The 19,311-nt window shown below is 34.6% G+C and overlaps 4 protein-coding genes across 9 annotated transcripts; 2 read left to right on the forward strand and 2 right to left on the reverse strand.

Annotated features, from left to right (window-relative positions):
- The first annotated feature begins 1,766 nt into the window (after positions 1-1,766).
- On the forward strand, positions 1,767-5,081 carry LOC140823551 (rhamnogalacturonan I rhamnosyltransferase 1-like). Its single transcript, XM_073184953.1, has 9 exons — positions 1,767-2,069; positions 2,317-2,651; positions 2,906-2,973; positions 3,055-3,143; positions 3,229-3,394; positions 3,476-3,759; positions 3,838-4,042; positions 4,220-4,377; positions 4,511-5,081. Exons 2-9 carry the CDS (start codon positions 2,396-2,398, stop codon positions 4,758-4,760), a joined length of 1,476 nt encoding a protein of 491 aa, XP_073041054.1. The 5' UTR covers positions 1,767-2,069; positions 2,317-2,395; the 3' UTR covers positions 4,761-5,081.
- Positions 5,082-5,312: 231 nt separating this feature from the next.
- LOC140823552 (transcription factor BIM3-like) lies at positions 5,313-9,189 on the reverse strand. 3 transcript variants are annotated; one of them, XR_012116235.1, is made up of 9 exons: positions 8,943-9,189; positions 8,749-8,836; positions 8,335-8,404; positions 8,165-8,263; positions 7,587-7,812; positions 7,400-7,505; positions 6,675-6,804; positions 5,768-5,909; positions 5,313-5,632 (listed from the first exon to the last, which is right to left on the reverse strand). XR_012116235.1 is itself a non-coding variant. In XM_073184954.1 (7 exons), the coding sequence occupies exons 1-7, from the start codon at positions 9,184-9,186 to the stop codon at positions 5,549-5,551; spliced, it is 1,128 nt and encodes a 375-aa protein (XP_073041055.1). In that variant the 5' UTR covers positions 9,187-9,189; the 3' UTR covers positions 5,313-5,548. The 3 variants fall into 3 exon arrangements, 1 of the variants encoding a protein (XP_073041055.1); XR_012116234.1 differs by having other exon boundaries at positions 7,400-7,812; XM_073184954.1 differs by lacking the exon at positions 5,768-5,909 and having other exon boundaries at positions 7,400-7,812.
- Positions 9,190-11,156: 1,967 nt separating this feature from the next.
- LOC140823554 (GDSL esterase/lipase 7-like) lies at positions 11,157-14,348 on the forward strand. Its single transcript, XM_073184959.1, has 6 exons — positions 11,157-11,482; positions 11,627-11,724; positions 12,142-12,264; positions 13,245-13,562; positions 13,678-13,933; positions 14,062-14,348. Exons 1-6 carry the CDS (start codon positions 11,224-11,226, stop codon positions 14,274-14,276), a joined length of 1,269 nt encoding a protein of 422 aa, XP_073041060.1. The 5' UTR covers positions 11,157-11,223; the 3' UTR covers positions 14,277-14,348.
- Positions 14,349-14,493: 145 nt separating this feature from the next.
- LOC140823553 (pentatricopeptide repeat-containing protein At3g02330, mitochondrial) lies at positions 14,494-18,621 on the reverse strand. Of its 4 annotated transcripts, none has more exons than XM_073184956.1 (2): positions 18,452-18,621; positions 14,494-17,426 (listed from the first exon to the last, which is right to left on the reverse strand). In XM_073184956.1, exon 2 carries the CDS (start codon positions 17,276-17,278, stop codon positions 14,606-14,608), a length of 2,673 nt encoding a protein of 890 aa, XP_073041057.1. In that variant the 5' UTR covers positions 17,279-17,426; positions 18,452-18,621; the 3' UTR covers positions 14,494-14,605. The 4 variants fall into 4 exon arrangements, with proteins under 4 accessions (XP_073041057.1, XP_073041058.1, XP_073041056.1 ...); XM_073184957.1 differs by having other exon boundaries at positions 14,494-18,209; XM_073184955.1 differs by having other exon boundaries at positions 14,494-18,346.
- Positions 18,622-19,311: the final 690 nt, after the last annotated feature.

The raw sequence follows: 19,311 nt of genomic DNA on the forward strand, positions 1-19,311 counted from the left end.
ATTATTGCTCCAAAAGGTGAAATAACTCACATTAGGCACCCCTCACTCCCGGCCCGACATGATTGTGAGAAGAGGTAAATTATGGTGACTCAGCCAACCAGCAGCAGCTAGACCTTATGCTACGCCGCGCACAAAGAGCTCCCCCTCATTAGAGGAAATTTAACTCCCACACTGTCGCTTGCGAGACTCGATCCCTGGTCATTGCTCCAAGATTTACTGATGTTGACCAACTGAGCTAAGCCCATGCGGGCAATTGGATAATTATTATTACTAGTACTCTTGCCGCACGATGTTTGTATAACTATTAATATTTTTTTGTGTTAATCTTTCAAATTTCAACAACTTTTGTCATTTAAGCTACATCAGTATCATGTCGAAAAAATCGTTGGGTGCAATAATTATTTTTGTTTGGTAGAGCGATCGAACCGTGGTGCTTGAACTGCTTGTGCGGTTTAAAATATTTGAGTTGCATCATTACCACCAGCTATAGCTTTTGGTAAAGCGGCAAGCGCTATGTCCTACAATTGGTATCAGAGCCAATGTCACGGGTTCGATTCTCATTGATTGCAAAGAGTGTAATTATTGGGAGGGATATTGTTGTGTGCAATAATTGTCCTTGCTTGGTAGACCAGGTCGAACCGTGGTGCTTGAGCTGTTGTGCGATTTAAAATATTTGAGTTGCACCATTACTACTAGCTATAGCTTTTGGTAAACGACAAGCACTCAGTCTTATAAAATTTTTTAAAATTATCGAAAAAACCTAAAATAGATTACTAAAATTGAAATTTAATAATATAAAAACCAAAATCGTAAATAAACGTGTACACAATGTATGTACAATTTCTTTTGTATGCATGTACACTTTTTCATTCCCCGAAATTATGTGTGATGAGGCTTTCTATTATAACGTGGTGTTTTAAGCAGATTTTATACGCGGTTTGATTTTATTGATCGATCGGTTTCTATGATAATTAGGTCGACATTTGACAAGCTTATATTTTCTTTTCAACACCAATCTATATTGGAAAATAAATATCAACATTTTTCATATTTTGCTTTTAAATTTTAAATATATTATATGTACGTCTTCTCTTGTTTAGGCTATACTTACAATCCAAATCTATATCAGATTCCAATCTTCTCATCCAGATCTTGATATTAGTTAGTTAAATTTAAATGGATTCACTAATGATTTCATTTTTTTAAAAACCCTTATCTTATTTTTTTTTTTAAAAAATAGATCTTGTATATCTAAAATATATAAATACAGTTTTGATATATGTCCGCTCGTTCACCTCAATATCCACTAATGAGGTGACGCAACTTCATCACATCTAATAAATGAGTGACACTTAGCAAAATGCATGTATGTATTGAGAAAATTAATTGTATTTTTGTGTTTTGTATTATTAGCAATTTGACTTTGAAATTTTCTTCTTCGTGATAAAAATTTTTACTGGAAGCCGATTCAAATTTTATAATATATTTCGTAATCTTGAATGTGTCAGATTTGGAGTTGCGGTAGCAAGACATGGAAATTTAATTAGGCAATTTGTCGAAAGAAAAGGCTCCATAACTCATAAGTCATGCATTTACTAAATATAATAATAAATAATAATATAATAATAATTAAGATATGATTTTAATGATTTAATGGATATACTTTCTCACTACCTTTAAATCTTGTTTTTTTTTATTTTAGATTAGATTTAAATGGCTTATATATATTGTATCTATCTTTTTTTATCCAAAAGATTAGAAGATAAATGAAATGTTTAAATATTTGAAAGATGGTGTGAAGATTTGCGATTACACACGTTACATGACAGACGGGTAAACAATACTGCGATTGCCAGTTTCTTCTCTCTGCGGAGTCTTGACTTGAGTCTTGACTTCCATCCACGCTTTTCCGGCGGAGTTTGATCGGTAACCCAATCTTTATCCCGAATCTTGGAAAGGGTCTGCGCAGTTTCAAAAACCATTTCCTGTCTGGTCCATTTACATTCAAGATTTCAACCACTGTCCTGGAAACCAAGTATATCAATCACACTGCGTGGAGCTTTAATAAAGTGAGAGATTAATGAATCCTTATTTCAAGATTCTGAACGCAATTAATTCATTTCTGTTTTCTGGGTATTCAAGGAGTGTGTACATTACCCTCTTTTTCTGCGTAAATTTAGCATTAAAGTTCAAAACTAGTCCATTATCTTTAATATTTAGCCTCTCTTTTAACAACCTTCGTTTATTGTGTGCTTGTTCCCTGTTTTTCACTATCTTTCTCGCAAGAACTATAATTTGATATCATTTTAATCCCAGGTTAGTTGTATATTACTCATGTAGACAGGAAGATAGTAATGAGAAGAAAAAAGAGAGATTGCGGTCTTCAGATTTGAGCATGATGAAGTTTTTGGGTGAAGCTAAAGTGAAAAAAACCATGCTTTTGAAAGCGTGTCGTGGTAGAATGAAGCTCTGGATTTTGAGGGCGATCGCGATTTTATCACTATGGACTTGTGTGATTCAATTGGTGGCGGTAGGGGACTTTAGGGGGGCAAAGTTGCTAAAAGATTGGCCTTCTTATGTTAGTTCACCAGATAAGCACACGGAGGAAAGTAAGTCTTTTGTCCAACCAAAAGTGCATCTACCTCCAAAGAGTGAGCCGCTGGTTCTTGTTCTTTCTCTTGTTAATGTAGTATAAGATATTTAAACTTCCAGTAATATCAAAAGTTTTTTTGTTCTAATCAGGTTACATAAATGACCTATTTCTAATCAGTTTTATCACTCGTATTACAAATGCATACCATTTGTTCATTCCATACCACATACCAAATAATATCTATATTGTTCCGGCTGGGTTTCATGTGGTATTTTCAAATTATTTTTTGAATTCAGTTTATGTTGTTGCCAGGATCATACAAGAACAATGGTCATCTACTTGTTTCTTGCAATGGAGGACTCAACCAAATGAGAGCGGCAGTATGTTAACTTTAACATGTGGCTTCTCCAAACTCGTTTGAGTTGTTGGTTTCTCACTTGCTCTTGCTCCTGCATTTGCAGATATGTGACATGGTTGCTATTGCCAAATATCTTAACATAACTCTTCTTGTCCCAGAATTGGATAAAACATCATTTTGGGCAGATTCAAGGTACATAGACGTGAATGCCATGCAATTTTCGTCTCAATTCGTTATATGCTTATATTTGTTACTAACTTTTTTACCTGCTTCGCAGTGATTTTAAGGATATATTCGATGTTGACCATTTCATCACATCTTTGAGGGATGAGGTCCAGATACTCAAAGAGCTTCCTTCAAAACTTAAAAGTAGAGTTGATCTAGGAAAGTTTTACGAGCTAGCACCCGTCAGCTGGTCAAATATTTCTTACTACCATAAACAGGTTGGTGTTTTAAAAAAAAGGTGTGATAATGATATCATCCTGGCTAGTTATAGAAATTAATGCTGTGACATTTGTGGACAGATTCTTCCACTTCTTAAAAAATATAAAGTAGTGCATCTGAACAGAACTGATGCTCGGCTAGCTAACAACAGGCTACCACTCGAGATTCAAAAGCTGAGATGTAAAGTAAATTTCCATTCTCTAAGATTTACTTCCCAAATTGAGGAATTGGGTAGAAAAATTCTGAGAAGGCTAAATGGCCCATTCCTTGTCCTGCATCTAAGATATGAAATGGATATGTTGTCTTTTTCTGGCTGTACTCGAGGTTGCAACACTGAGGAGGTGAATGAACTCACTACAATGAGGTAAAAAAATGTTTCTGTTTTGACTAAAATGCAGTGATTCGTATTATCATACTGACTGTAGAAACAATCTACGACTAGATTTGCTAACTCTTGGTGGAAGGAGAAAGTCATAGATCCCAAACTCAAAAGAAAGGAAGGTTTATGTCCTCTGACGCCCGAAGAAACTGCTCTAGTACTAACTGCACTCGGTATTGAGAGTAACACTCAAGTGTATATCGCTTCTGGAGAGATATATGGTGGAACGAGGAGATTGAGAAGTCTGAAGGCAGCATTTCCAAATCTTGTGAGTAAAAGAATCAAGCTTGAGCTTTCAATAGGGATGGATCCAGAAAATTTGTTGAGGGGCTACATGGTTATGTTTTAGGGGTAAACTACAGTCTGCCTCAGCTCGCCCCTTTCTGGGTCCATCCTTAAGCCTAATTTTAAAGCACATTCATTAGTAATGATTTTTGTGCGATAGGTTAACAAGGAGACATTGTTGGAAGCATCAGACTTGAAGTTTCTCAAGAATCATTCATCTCAAATGGCTGCTCTGGATTATTTTGTATCTTTGGAAAGTGATGTATTTGTTCCCACTTATGATGGAAATATGGCTAAACTTGTTGAAGGGCACCGCAGGTTTGTTCTTTTATGTATTATTGGATCAGTATCTCTTATAGTTTTGTGCTGCTATTCAACTGAGCGTCTCATTTAGGATTGATTCATTACATTTGGATTAATGAAGGTTGTGTTATCATTTGAAACAATCCAGATATCTAGGTTTCAAGAAGACGATTCTCCTGAACAGACGAGTTTTGGTAGGTTTAATTGATAGATACAATGATGGATCATTGAGTTGGGATGAGTTCTCAGCTTATGTGAGAGAAGCTCATTCGGAAGACCGAGCAGGGAGTCTAAAGAAGCGTGTTTCCATGGAGAATAGACCCAAGGAAGAAGATTACTTTTATGCCAACCCAGAAGAATGCTTACCACCGTTGGATAAAATGCCAAGAAGTTTGTGATCCATCGATCATATTCTCGATTCTTATGCATATATTTAGTCCACCAAGGATGGTGGGAAATTGAAGAAGAGTTCAAGAGGGTTAAATTAGATTAACCCCTTGTTCTAAACCTATGGAAATTTTACATGCATATACATTAATTTTTTGGACATTTTCGGTCTACTTCGGCTGTACAGATGGAATGCTATTATTTCAGGGATTGGAAATTGTGTATTGCATTTGTCCATTACCTTATGCAACTGTTTGGGCTACATAAGAGCCAGCTTGGCTGTTCGGGATTAACTGGAATTGAACACAAGGCTCAAATTTGAACTGATACTTTCTCACAATTAAAACCTCTAATATTTTTCAGAATTTAATCTGGAAGTTCCAAATAGCAACTCTTCGAACGTAAAAAGTTCTCATAAAAGTTGAAATGAGATATTTTGTCAAGAAAATAAATTATAAGCTGCTCCACCGAATAAAATAAATGCAATTTCACCGATTTTATAACCTTCATTTCTCCACACCTGTATTATTGTTAAAAGTTTGAAATAAATATAGGCCAAAAGGTGCAGCAATACGGCAAATGCTCGATATATATAGCCTGAGTTCGTAATATTCGGAGTGATAGGTGACCAAGTACTCAACTACCCAAGTTAAGCAAATGCAATTGCCCTCTTACGGAAGTCTAGCCATAAAGAAACGGAAGCCTACCAAAATAGAAAAAAAGAACATAATATGCTAAAACCTGATGAAAACTCTTTTCAGAAGATCGTGAGCATGTACATTTGTCAGGGGGCATTGCACTAGCTTTCGTCAACTCTGAACCTTTTATGAGGATGTTCGTTCCCAGGAGCCACAGAAACAAGGCAAGGTGGACTATGATTATCCTGAATAAGTAGGAAAACGGTAAGAGTCCAAGCATATAAAAGTAGATTCGATTTGGAAAAACTAAAATCTGTGAAGTTACATAGAAGAATGACACAAGGCAAAAAATAGAAAAAGAGTACATAATATGCTAAAACCTGATGAAAACTCCTTTCAGAAGAGCATGAGCATGTACATTTGTCTGGGGGCATTGCACTAGCTTTCGTCAACTCTGAATTTTTTATGAGGATGTTCGTTCCCAGGAGCAACAGAAACATGGCCAGGTGGACTTTGATCCCCCTAAATCAGTAGGAAAACGGTAAGAGTTCAAGCATATAAAAGTAGATCCGATTTGGAAAAACTAAAATCTTTGAAGTTACAATGACATGAGGTAATCCAACAGGATCATAATAGACCGTGGACAGTTTCCGCAGATGGAGAAAATGTCCAAGTACTGAAATCACAAGCATGCAGTCATTCATAAGAACCTTTTCCCCGTACTTCTAATTTGTGCAGTTCAAGACTGAGAACATAAAATTTTTCCAACAGATGTAGAGTTTGCATCTCAAGGAGTACATTCCAAGTTCGAATGTTAATTGATCTTTGATTATGATACAATATTAATGTTGGGAATATAAATTAATACAGATAAGTTATAAATTCATTCAAGTCTTTGACAATGTTATTGTAATTAGAAATCATTGATGCACTTATCAATTGGCCAGGTGAGGATAAATATGCTAGATGGTTATTTTTTACAGGTAATAAAATTTGACAAGTTCTCCTATCCTGGGCTTCGACCATTCTGGATTCCCCATTTTCTATTTCCTGTTTTCCTTGTGTTTCTTTTTCTTGCTTTCCCCTTTTCCAGACAATTGTAGGAGCCAACAGTCACTCGAAGAGATTATGTGATATGATTACGGAATCTATATCGGAATACCATCGAAGTTTCCGGAGATGTTTGGGCCAGTCACTTGAGAATCATTTGATCAAGTAGCAGGCAAACATAGGGAAGCACAGGGGAGTCAAAAGTTAAAATATAGCTTAGTAATAAGATGGAAGAACCTTCATTCTGAACTTTGCCATGGTACTTCTATCATTTATTTGTTTGCCAACATCAAGTTGCACTGAAATGCTGGCCTGAGATAAATCCACTCCAGATGATTGTAGAGCGTACTTCAAAGAACTCAATATCCTGTCAACAACAAAATAAGCATTAACTCCAAAAATATGTAACTACTATTTTCATGAAATCTCCCATCCATAATGGGAAAAACAGAGATCAGGTACAAAAATATTTAGGAAAATGATCTCCTTTAACAAAAAGATGTTAAAAAACCACATCAGAAGTAAATAAAATCTTCATTTTAAAAGCTTTTTATCAGTGAAATGGTTACATTACACCCCTATACATCAAAATTATAAACTTTGTAAAATTATAAAGAGACTTGCTATCCATGTATCATCCGCATGTAAAAATCCAATAAAAAATATCAACTCAAATTGCCAAGAAAGAATCACATATCTAAGCATGAATCCAACCAGTTCACATATGCACACCAAATATTTGCTAAATGTTGATACATGGTGCATTATTAGAGCATTTATTTCAGTACGTATCCACCATGATCATTGTTATAGAAATACAAAACCCACAAATATCAATAGCATGTATCGAATAATTAACAGCGCCAAATGCAGTTTTCCAAGAAAAATAAATAAACATGAGTAATTGGGCATATGTCATGTCCATAGATCAATTTCCTTTTCTTTCCAAAATGGGTGCTTACAGTTGAGAGCAAGTACTTGAGTGACTGGCTTCCTCACTTTCAATTTTTGGTTCATTCTCGTTCGTATTGCAGATAGGAAAAGAGTAATCATTCACAGATGAGCTCCCTGGCCATGATTGGGATTGCGAAAGCTGGGTAAATTGCTCAACGTCAGGAAAACATTCTTGATGAGACCGACCAGACATACCCTCAAATGTTGCTGCTTTAGTTGGCAGGTTAAGAAGAGTAGGTTGATTTGTTGCAATAGGTAGGTTATCTGTTGATTTATACAAGCTAGATCCAATCAACTCAGATTCTACGGAGTTCCGTACATGACGTAAAGGGTTGAGAACACCATTGTCTTCATGCACAGATATATGCTTCTCGAGCTGAATTTGATCAAGGAAGCTTTCAACTGGTCCAGAATTGATTTTCTGTCATGTCAACCATAAGTAATGGACAATAATTTTTTTTGACTAAGCAATTCAAAAGATGATGGCGCCTGTTATAATCAACTATATGATAGTCATGCTATTCCACTTTCAATCTGGTCATTTCTCAATTGTGGTGCTCACACACGGATAGAATATCATAACACAACTTGACGCAGTCAGCCAAAATTACGGGAATGAGAAATAAATCCAATATGCTCAAAAATTTAAGGTCACGTCATTTTGCAGAGATTGTAGGTGAAAACTACATGAAGCCAATAGTAAGACCCAAAAAATGGGAAAAAAACTCACTTGTGCAGCATCAAAGGAAAATCAAAGAGCATGTATATTTTACCCATGGTGCCAACTTCGTTGTTGGCTCTGGACTCCAACCTTGATCAGATCCCTCATACATTTGTAACTGCTCCTGTAAAAACTGAATGTACTGTATAACCTGTATAGATACAGCTTATTAGCATTGTACCGAAACATTCAAATATTGAACTGTAAAAGGAGATAACAAACCTCCAGCAGTAATGAAGCCTTATCTCTCTTCTGATCATTTTCCGGAACTAAATCCCTCAAAATCTGAAATCTGCAGTGCAAAAAATTTACAACAATCTCCACCCAAGAAGATACTTATGATGCAAAAACAAAAATTGAGGTCTCACAATCAAAATGGTCGTCTCCATCCCAAATTAAACACATGCATATACTACAATAGTCCAAAACCAGGCTTCCAACTCCCAACCGAAAAATAACACATTCAATGCACAGTTAAAAAAAACATGAGAATTGTAACATCTCGCACCAAAGTTCAACGTCCACGAGCCCAACATATTACTAGCAACCAAACAAATGACAAACTTGTACAAAACAATGATAAAAATAAAAAATAAAAAAATCAGCAACTCAACAAAAAAAAAAAATCACGCATACCTCTCATTAATTTTGCTCCTCCTTCGTTGCTCGGTCTCCGAATGCTTCGATCGAGAAGCATCCACCTTCTGATCCAGTCTCACCCCCTCTGCTCAAATTTCAAAATTCCACAACCCAAATCACATAAATAAACAAAACCAGACCTGATTACCCGGACTAGATACCTACACACACATACAAGCATGCTCGTATACCTATCGGAGAATAGCAATCGGGAGCTTCTTCATCTTCAACATGGCTCGCAATTCTTACCATTTGAGCTTCACCAAATCCAAAATTCTCGACCAATGTGTAAAAAAACTTGTTTGCGTACGAGGAAACAATGAGTATAATGTGTACTGACAGAATATTTGTCGCGTGACAGATTTTGAGGAGCCCTAGGCAACCGCGTTCAGTATGGAAAAAATTTTGGTGAATGATATGCGCTAACGTGCGCATTATATTTTTCAGTCGCTAAAGGTGCACTGCCTATGGACTGTATTGCTACTGGGCTCTATTATAATGGACTGGGCTGGAAAATCTATTAATGGGCTCTTACGGCTTTTGATAAATGGGTTATAAAATGGCATTCAATCCACCCTTGGTTATGACCATTACAACAAAAATCAAAATGAATTTATAAATATATAATTATCTTCTTAGCAATTTTACTTATCTTACATATTATTTCCTTGATTAAATAATTTTATAAAAAAATATTGTATTGGTAAATGATTTCTATAACATTCCAATTTTGTCGTTTTATTAAAAAACATATTATAACTTGACGAAAAATCCTTTTATTGTAATTTTTAATGTTTTCATTGTTATTTTCTAGAAGTTTTAATAATCATTTAGATTAAACTGAAAATTTTAATATTCTATAAATTTTATTTCAAATTACTATCGAATTTGAATGCATTTTAATTAATTTAATTTGTGTGATAATAATGTCTGTTAAATTATATATAATCAAATTAAAACAATAAAAAAAGATTACGATTTCATATATTAAAATTGAATGGGTCTTATGTGAGACCGTCTCACGGATCTTAATCTGTGAGACGGGTCAATCTTACTCATATTCACAATAAAAAGTAATACACTTAGCATAAAAGTATATTTTTCATGGATGACCCAAATAGAGATCCGTCTCACAAAATATGATCCGTGAGACCGTCTCACACAAGTTTTTGCCATTAAAAATTTAGATATCACATATACCCTTGTAATTTTGACTATTTTCAAAATTTTCCATATTTCTACTGTTTTTTTTTTAGATATAGCAAAAATCAAATAATAGGATAATCATATTTTCAATTTTTAAGGTTGTCGTAATTTTTAAAATTAATTGGACTTTTTTGTAATAATATTAGAAAACTTCAAGGGATAGTACTAGACAAAAAACAAAAAACAAATTTTTTTTTCTTTTATCATCTACTAATATTTTTTCAGTCCTATTTTTCCGTCCTGAACTTGAGCATCGGAGAATTTGCGTACAACCATCGGAGCAAATTAAGCTGATTACAATTGTAAAGTGCACCAAACTTGCACCATTCACATTTATCAATGTATTTTGAATAACATCATGCACATACCGACTTCTTTTGAAGAGCATCACTCAATGTTATCGCATATTAAATGAATTAACATGGAGCTAGCCTTTTTAGTTGGACGATATTTGTTACAATTAGGTTTCGAACTTGATGTCTTATCTCAAAATCGAAACGGTAAGTCGTCATAGCAATTTGATATTTATCAAATTATAACTTTTTGACATTTTTTTTTGGCAAATCATTTTTTCCCTTTCGAATTGAATAAATTGCTTAGTCGATATAAATATTGTTGTGGAGGAAAACAACTAGTCTTGCGACTATTCAATATGAAGCTGTTACGTGCTTCTAAAAGAAGTGTGACAACTTGGCCCTTCAAGATCGCGAGATTATCAATTTTTTCCATATTTATCAATTTAAAAAGTGCATTTCCTTATTACTTTTTAAATAAAATGTGAATTTTAGTATTGTATGTATAGAGATATGGAATTTGCACTCATGTATTTGTCATTGAATCGATTATAATCTATGTAGTTATGTCTCGGCGATCAATTTTTAATCATTTTTGTAAAAAAAAATCATGTGATTATATTGTTAATATCATCGCTAAAACACTCATTCAAAAACAAAGATCTATTAATCCTCTGTACTTTCAAATCTTGAACACACGTATCTCTATATATGTTTTTTATATTAAGTACATAATCTTGTCTGTTTTCCTGGTATATGTGCTCAAAATTTGAAAACACGAATAATTAATAATCATGTATTAAATATACTCTTGGACTTATATATGTTATATTAATGTAAAGTTGACAACTAAGCTTTTATAAATTCACAGACCATCATCATTTCAACAATCACATGAATTTTTTCCCCCATCTTTAAGCGTTGATACCTCATTTCGAGAAAATCCAAAACCCAAATCTCCTTTTCCTTGTTCATGAAACTTTGGAGTAAAATGAATAAATATTTGCTATTTCCAATCTTGTTTACCTTTCTTGTTTTTGGTCACGGAAGGACTGATCAGGAATCTCCTTTAGCGCCTGCATTGTATGTCTTCGGGGATTCTCTGTTCGACAGTGGTAATAATAATCTGCTGCCGACTTTAGCAAAGGCGAACTATCCCCCGTATGGCATGGACTTCGAGAGAGGAGCCACCGGAAGATTTACCAACGGAAAAACCGTCGCGGATTTTATAGGTTACTCGAACATGAAAATTATCGTAATTTTATGTAAAAAAAATGTTTAAAGTCCATACAATTGTTCAGTAACTACAAATCTTGCTATTGAAAATGAAGTAAATTATGGTTTTTGACAAGTAAAATGGATTCTTGTTTTGGCAGCTGAGTTTCTTGGATTGCCATTTCCTCCACCATACGTGAGTTTGCTGGACGGATCGATAGGGCAGTGTGGATTTAGTATTCCGACAATTGAAAACGGGGTAAGAGTTTATTTCTATATTTATGATTGAAAATTCAAAATTTAACCAATTTATTGAAATAATATATATACAGACATATATACAAGAAAATAAATATATATGTGACCTGAATTAAAAAAAATAAATTGTTTCTTATATAAAGAATGTAATATCTTTGTTATAAGGTAAACTATGATGTGAATATAATAAAATATCAGGCTTTCTACATATGCATTGTCTAAAACAATGAATTTTATCAGTTGTAACAAATAAAGAAATTTCATGGAAGTCGAAATATGAAGAAATAAATATGTCTAGTTCTTTTTTCTACGGATAAAAAATGCTCTAATTGGTAGACTAAGCAGTACTGATCTTTGAGGTAGTCGATAATCTTTGTAAATATTAAATATTTTTGTTAAGCGGGGTTGACTTTTGCAGGGAAAATGTTTGAATTTGGCTGATAAAATTGGCTTGCTAAATATAAGAGGTGAATTGGAGTTGAGGGGACTGAATTTTGCCTCAGGATCATGTGGAATTCTTCCTCAAACGGGAGACGATTTGGTATATTTTTATATAAATCTATTGCCATTGATTGAGATAGAGTAACAAATTTTTTTATGTGGATGACGAAAGTTATTTTATTTAATGCCCTCATTATTTTTAAAAATTTGTCTCCTATTTTAAAAGTGTGAGACTAATAATTATTTTAACAAATATTGTAAATAATCCATTATTTATAATTTTATTTTATTTATTTCTACTATATATGTTTTTTAGTAATGATTTTTTTTAATATAGTTTAGATTGTAAAAATAAAAAATATGAGTTGAAATATACAAATTTATATTTTGTATCTGCTGTTTTACTTTTACATACAATATTTGCGCAAAAAACTAGCTAGGTTTTCCTAAAATACGTTACATGACTATCAAACTAAACATAGTTTTAATGTATTATCTTTTATTAACAAATCTTTTTTCATCATATTTATTATTTTCTATCATTTCAATTTCAAAAATTTATTCTACTATTTCCACTTCAAAATTAGATAATTTTCATTTAAAATTAAAAAAAACATTTCTTTCTGTTTTTTTCCTTATCACAAGTATTGTATGTGCCACTACTTCCTAGTATACATGTAAAGGGTATTCATATTCATACTCGGATGAATATATTTAAAAGTGAAAATGATTTTTCTGTTTTACTTCACTTGTTCCGCCAAATTTTCATCCATTATGCTAATTTTATTTATTCAAGGTCCCTTCATTCTTGTTTATAAAATTTGGATTTTTGCTTATTATTTTAACGATCCAAATTTATCGAAATTACTTTTATTATATCAGCATAATTAATAGATTATAGTCATTGTACAATTCTTATAAATTTGTAAACATCGTCACTTTGCTCGTTGGATTTTAACTCCAAAAATTATAAAATTTGAGTCAAACGCAAGATGATGATGCAAATATGTTAAATTTTATTTTCGTGTTTAAGGGTGTGTAATATTCTTTTTATAACATGTAAACCTTGGTGATCTGCAGGGAAAGTGCCTGAGTCTAAATGACCAAATCGACTTATTTGAAAGAACAGTTAAAAGGGATTTGCCTAAATACTACAAAACTCAAGAGGAGCTTTCAAATTATTTATCAAAGTCATTATTTGTGATCACAATTGGGAGCAATGACTACCTCGATTCCTTTGCTGCTCAAGACAATACTGAATCGAGCAACACTTTGATTAATCCTCGAAGCATCACGAAATCGGTCATAGATAATGTCTCCCCAAAAGAATATGACTCCACCACAAGTCCTCAATCCTTTGCTGAAATTCTCATACATCAACTATCCCTACAACTTCGGGTAACATCAGATTATTCTCTGTCAATGCTCATCAGAAATCACGAGGAGTCCTCTGGTTGTGTTTTTGTACAAATAATCAAGAAAATACACAAACTAATGAACCTTGTCATTGCAGAGATTGTACAAGTTGGGAGCGAGGAAGGTGGTGATGTTCGAGCTCGGCCCTCTTGGGTGTATTCCATACATTATCAGGCGATACGAGCACAGTGGAGCCTGCGTTGAGAAGTTGAATCAGATGGCAATCATATTTAATCTTCAGTTAGCCTCCATGCTTCAAAATCTAACATCTACACTCAAAAGCTCATCCTTTATTCTTGGTCTGGGTCACCAGTTCGGATATGATGCTATCCTTAACCCATCCAAAAAATATGGTAACTAAATTCAAATCTACTAGTTATATATATAAAGCATGTCACTCAGGGATGGATCCAAGATAGTGGATATAGCCAATCAACCACCCACTAATTTATCTTCTCATTTTTTTGGTCTTAACTTTCAGGTTTGAAAGATACAAGTAACCCATGCTGCATAGCTTTGCTGAATGGGACAGCAGCATGCATTCCAGGGCTTCCTGCGTGTCCCGATCCGGACCAACACTTTTTTTGGGATGGCTATCATCTTACTGAATCAATGTACAGAGCACTCAGCTCTCTTTGCTTCAACGACACATCTATCTGCATGCCCAAAAATATTCAACAATTGGTGCAACTATAATTAGTCCTTTGGATTTTCCATTTTTAACACATCGAAGATATAATACATTTTCGCATTTATGTGACGCATACATTTAGATATTTCTTGTCTGTAATTTCAAATTTGACGCTACAGTAAATTACTATTCCTGTCTGAACTATATTATAAATTCGTCTCTAGAACTTATTTCTAGTATGTCAAAATATTACGTCCTTGAACTACTTTCACCAATGGCACGAGTACAAAAGTTCACAAGTGTTAATCTGTGAATGTTTTCTACAAAGAAAAGGTTAGGGACAAAACTTGATCAGTAAATTAAATATAAAGATCCTCATCTGACAAAACTTCATTTAACAACAAGAGACTGCGTGCAGTTCTTTCTCATCATCTACATTCCATTCCTCACTCATGGTTACTTGACAACAAGTTCCATAACCATCCCTTTTCATCTCATCAATAAGCATATCCAAGTTCTCGTATATCTCTTCGGATCTTGGATGAGCTTTGTCACCAACAAGAAACATATGCAACTCAGATTGGACCTGAATCCAGCTACAACCAGGCTCTTTTTTAAGCCTACTATGTCTCATAACTTTCCTCATCTTTGAAACTTCGTCCCACATTTCAGCGTCGGCGTAGATATTTGATAGAAGAACATAGGCTGAAGAGTCCTCAGGGTCAAGTTTCAGAAGAGAACTTGCCGCTTTTTCTGCAACCTCAACATTCCCACGTATCTTGCAAATACTCAGCAGTGTTCTCCAAATCACATCATCAGCCTCAAAAGGCATATCTTGAATAAGCCTCAGAGCTTCCACAAGTCGTCCTGATTTTCCAAGAATCTCCACCATTGATGAAAAATGTTCCAACTGAGGTTCTAATCCATAGTCAGTCTGCATTAGGTTGAAGTAGTGTGAAGCGTTTTCTACAAGACCGATATGTGCACAAGCACGAAGGACTGCCACAAATGTTGAATGGTGTGGTATTACCTTCTCAAGCTGCATTTTTTCAAAAATCTGTAGAGCCTCTTCTGCAAGACCATGGTGAGCATAAGCACAAACCATGGCATTCCATGTCACAAAATCACGCTTGGATGATTTTGCAAACATCAGAACAGAGTCCTGCAAGTTTCCACACTTTGAATACATGTCAACTAAAGTGCTTGTAATGTACACATCTGACAGCAAATCTTGCTTGATTATTTGAGCATGAAGTTGCTTCCCAAGCCCGATATTAGCAACATTAGCACAAGTGTCAAGAACTGTTGCATAAGTGAAATTATCAGGGTTAACTCTCATTTCTAGCAGTCTTGCGAAGAAATTCTGAGCTCTCTCACTGTCTTCTTCGGATGAGAACCCAGAAATGATCGAATTCCATGAAACCAAAGTCTGTTCCTCCAATCGGTTATGAAGTTTTTCTGCCTCGTCCATCATCCCACACTTGCTGTACATGTCAACAAGTGCACTTCCGACAAATGAGTCGAATCCCATCCCAGATTTAACGACTCTTCCATGGACCTCCCTGCCACTGCACCAAGATTGCCTATCAGCACAAGCTTTCAGAACACTCCCATATGTGAACTCATCAGGTTCTATCCTTGATTGCAGCATTCTGGCAAATAGTAAAATAGTCCCCTCTTCATTTTGATTCTGCCCATAGGCAGCAATGATTGCGTTCCAAGAGACATCATCCCTTCTCTCCATTTCATCAAATATTTGCCAAGCTTCCATCAATGCTCCACATTTCCCATACATGTCCAGCATAGCATTTTCCACACAAACATTGGATTTGAAAGGACTCTTGATTGCTAATCCATGTACTTGGATTCCGGAGGTACACCCCTTGATCACCATGGAGGCTGCACTAAAGGCAGCTGATAAGCTTATTTCATCAAAACCAAGACCAGATTGCAACAGAAGTTGGAACAATCGCAATCCTTCAAATCCATTACCACCTCTAGCATAACCAACTATAAGTGCATTATGAGATTGCAAATTACGGTTTGGCAACAAGTTGAATACCTTCCTAGCATCATGCAAATTGTCACACTTGGCATACATGTCCAACATGGATGTACCTACAACGATATCATCTCCAAAATCAGTCTTTAATGCATGAGTATGCAATTGGCAACCCAGCGGTAAAGTAGATAATCCAGCAGACATCCTAAAAACGCTAGCATAAATAGATTGGCTGACCCCAACTCCATTTCTTTGCATCTCTATAAAAATCTCTAATCCGCGGGCAAGCTCATCATTTTGAGCACAACCTGCTATTACAGCACTCCAAGAAACCCAATTTCTAAATGGCATTTCATAGAAAAACTGAATTGACTCATCCAACCTCTTGCATTTTGCATACATATCCAACATTGCACTTCCTGTCACCACGTCACACAAAAACCCCAACTTATCTACAATTCCATGGACCTGCGTACCCAAGGCAAAATCCTCTAAACTTGAACATGCTTTTAAGACAACAGCAAATGTGGTCTCATCATAATCCACACCATCTCTTCCCATCAAAAGAAAAACCTTAACTGACTGCAAGCAATCCCCGTTCTGCGTGTACCCCGAAATCAAAGAATTCCAAGAAATCACATCTCTCTCAGGCATCAAATCAAAACATGACTGCGCCAACCTCATTTTTTCATTCATGGAATACCCAAAAATCATCACATTCCATGAAACTGTGTCCCGTTCCGACATCTTATCGAACACTTTATTTGCACACTCTAAATGGGAGCATTTAATGTACATTTGTATTAAACAATTGGTAACAAAAATTGTGGGTTGAAAGCCAGATACTACCATCCGGGCATGGGCTTGTTGTCCCGGCTCAAGGGATCGTTGCTTTGAACATTCTTGAAATATATTGGAGAAGGTTTTTCTGTAGATGGGATGGGGTTTAGATTGCTGTGCCACCGTAGAGATTGTAGCATCGAACAGTAGAAATTTCAAGGGTGAAACGTGGAGTGGAACTTTTATCGGGTAAAGGAAGCGTTTGGTGAAGTAATAAGAAGTCATGGATTTTTAAATTCATGCTTGGTGGGTGTATTAGCTATCAGATGAACTGATCAACATCAACTACTTGTAGGTACGATTCTTCGTAAACTGACACTATTTTCTTGATCTTCTTATATTTACAGTTCCCGTGGTACAAATGGCGCTATATCTGAGAGAGCATAAATGGTCAAGAAGTGAGCACAAACTGCGAAAAAAAAAGAGTATGTTGACTATGATCAAATTATCTTGTTTGATAGCAATTTTTTTATTTTATGTACATTGTTGCGTCAAAATTACTGGTTGAGAGCATTTTTTAAGGGAATGTGATTCCATCCCTAAATATTGTGCAACACCTCTGCCTGTGACAACAAAAGTCATGATAATTCACGATGATAAAGTTGGCCGAGCATGTGTTCAATGAGCACCTTGACGAGGCTTCCAGGTCTTAGTGATGATCTAAAGCATAATTATTAAGAATTTAATCATCTTCATACATTTAAAGATAACCAATCTGAATTCGGAGCATCATATATATAAGAACTGGGCAGCCTTAGTCATGATGGCAGAGTAGGACCATCAAGATCTAAGGATGAGATTGCTAGCTCTATTGCAGGACTAAAGAGAAGTTCAATTATCTCAGTTTGACTAGAGCTAAAGGATTTTTCTTCTTCTTTTTCTTTTTTTCCCAAAAGAACAAGTTAGCTTCTGCTCCAAACAGCCAGTTCCATTACTCAACCAGCAGTTAAAGGAATATAGCATAATACTTATTACCCCATCTATCTTTAGCAGAAACCAGTGCAGGAAAATTAGCCCATCTGCTTGAACTGCCAGAAGGCTTGGAACTTACTCTCAACAAAATCAGCGTGCCGCCAATTTTTTGGCCAATATTTTCTGAAGATTTATCACTCTTATGATCTCTTCTTACGTCGGTAAGGAATAATGATCTTTCTATCTGCATTTTACACCCCCACGTTTTCTAAGGTCGTGCCTTTGTATTCATACGTGTAAATTTGCCGCATAAATGAGCTGAACCTTTTGACTGAATTTAGATGGCGTAATTTTCACAAACAGATTGACTGCAGAAGAACACTAGGAATTCCCAAATTTTCAAACAAAAATACTTAATGTTGCTTCACCAATATTATGATATTAAAAAAAAGAATCAATTTTTCAAAATAACAAAACGAGAATTACCTCCTGAAGCCAAATCTGTAACCAACTTGTTTTCACGCCCAACCCAATTTCATACGAAATTCATATAAAATGAGGATTGGCTTCTACCACAACATATGAAATGCATATTAAATATATATCTTTTCATAGTTCAGATATTTAATTATACTCGTTTATCTTCGCAATGTTTTTTTTTTTTTTGTGTGATGAATTTCATATTCTCTTACAATTGATCAATTTTCAATTATATTATAGTACACTCATTTCATCGTGTCGTACAAATTAACTCGAATCATATTGTTAAACGCTTTAATAATTTAATTAATTCGGAGTGATTAAGGTTGAGTTTATATACATAAGCTTTAAAAAGAACTTAGATAAATTCAGTTTTTTTAAATTGCTTTTATTTAAAAAAATATAAGCAATTTTGATATTTGGATAAATGTTGAAAATTTCTTTCTCACGAAATCAATTTGAATCATATGACATAAGAATAAATCTTTTGTGAGACGGTCTCACGGATCTTTACCGGTGGGACAGGTCAATCCTACCGATATTCACAATAAAAAATAATACTTTTAGTATAAAAAGCAATATTTTTCATGGATGACCCAAATAAAATATATGTCTCACAAAATATGATCTGTGAGGCTATATCACACGAGTTTTTGCTGAAATATTAAGGCACAAAAAATATTTAATTTTGGTGCATAGTATATAATTCATACATGCACCAAAATAAAATTTACTTATTAATATGATCAATCAAACTTTGAGCAAACGAATTCGAACGAAGAAAAAGTTCAATAGATGTAAATGATTACTTAGATTATTTACTTTTCCAAAAACAAAAGCAAGAAACATAGGTATCTCCAAAATGT

Source organism: Primulina eburnea, chromosome 2 (assembly GCF_022965805.1).
Source record: "Primulina eburnea isolate SZY01 chromosome 2, ASM2296580v1, whole genome shotgun sequence".
Taxonomy (NCBI): Eukaryota; Viridiplantae; Streptophyta; class Magnoliopsida; order Lamiales; family Gesneriaceae; genus Primulina; species Primulina eburnea.

Excerpts from the sequence above, each read along its gene's own strand:
- LOC140823552 (XM_073184954.1), bottom strand. The coding sequence starts at position 9,186 with ATGCGCACGTTAGCGCATATCATTCACCAAAATTTTTTCCATACTGAA. Across the intron at positions 8,405-8,748 it reads AGGAGCAAAATTAATGAGAG|ATTTCAGATTTTGAGGGATT; the intron begins GTATGCGTGATT and ends TTTGCACTGCAG. Across the intron at positions 7,813-8,164 it reads CAACGAAGTTGGCACCATGG|AAAATCAATTCTGGACCAGT; the intron begins GTAAAATATACA and ends TTGACATGACAG.
- LOC140823553 (XM_073184956.1), bottom strand. The coding sequence starts at position 17,278 with ATGACTTCTTATTACTTCACCAAACGCTTCCTTTACCCGATAAAAGTT.
- LOC140823551 (XM_073184953.1), top strand. The coding sequence starts at position 2,396 with ATGATGAAGTTTTTGGGTGAAGCTAAAGTGAAAAAAACCATGCTTTTG. Across the intron at positions 2,652-2,905 it reads AGTGCATCTACCTCCAAAGA|GATCATACAAGAACAATGGT; the intron begins GTGAGCCGCTGG and ends TGTTGTTGCCAG. Across the intron at positions 2,974-3,054 it reads TCAACCAAATGAGAGCGGCA|ATATGTGACATGGTTGCTAT; the intron begins GTATGTTAACTT and ends CTGCATTTGCAG.
- LOC140823554 (XM_073184959.1), top strand. The coding sequence starts at position 11,224 with ATGAAACTTTGGAGTAAAATGAATAAATATTTGCTATTTCCAATCTTG. Across the intron at positions 13,563-13,677 it reads AACTATCCCTACAACTTCGG|AGATTGTACAAGTTGGGAGC; the intron begins GTAACATCAGAT and ends TTGTCATTGCAG. Across the intron at positions 13,934-14,061 it reads TAACCCATCCAAAAAATATG|GTTTGAAAGATACAAGTAAC; the intron begins GTAACTAAATTC and ends CTTAACTTTCAG.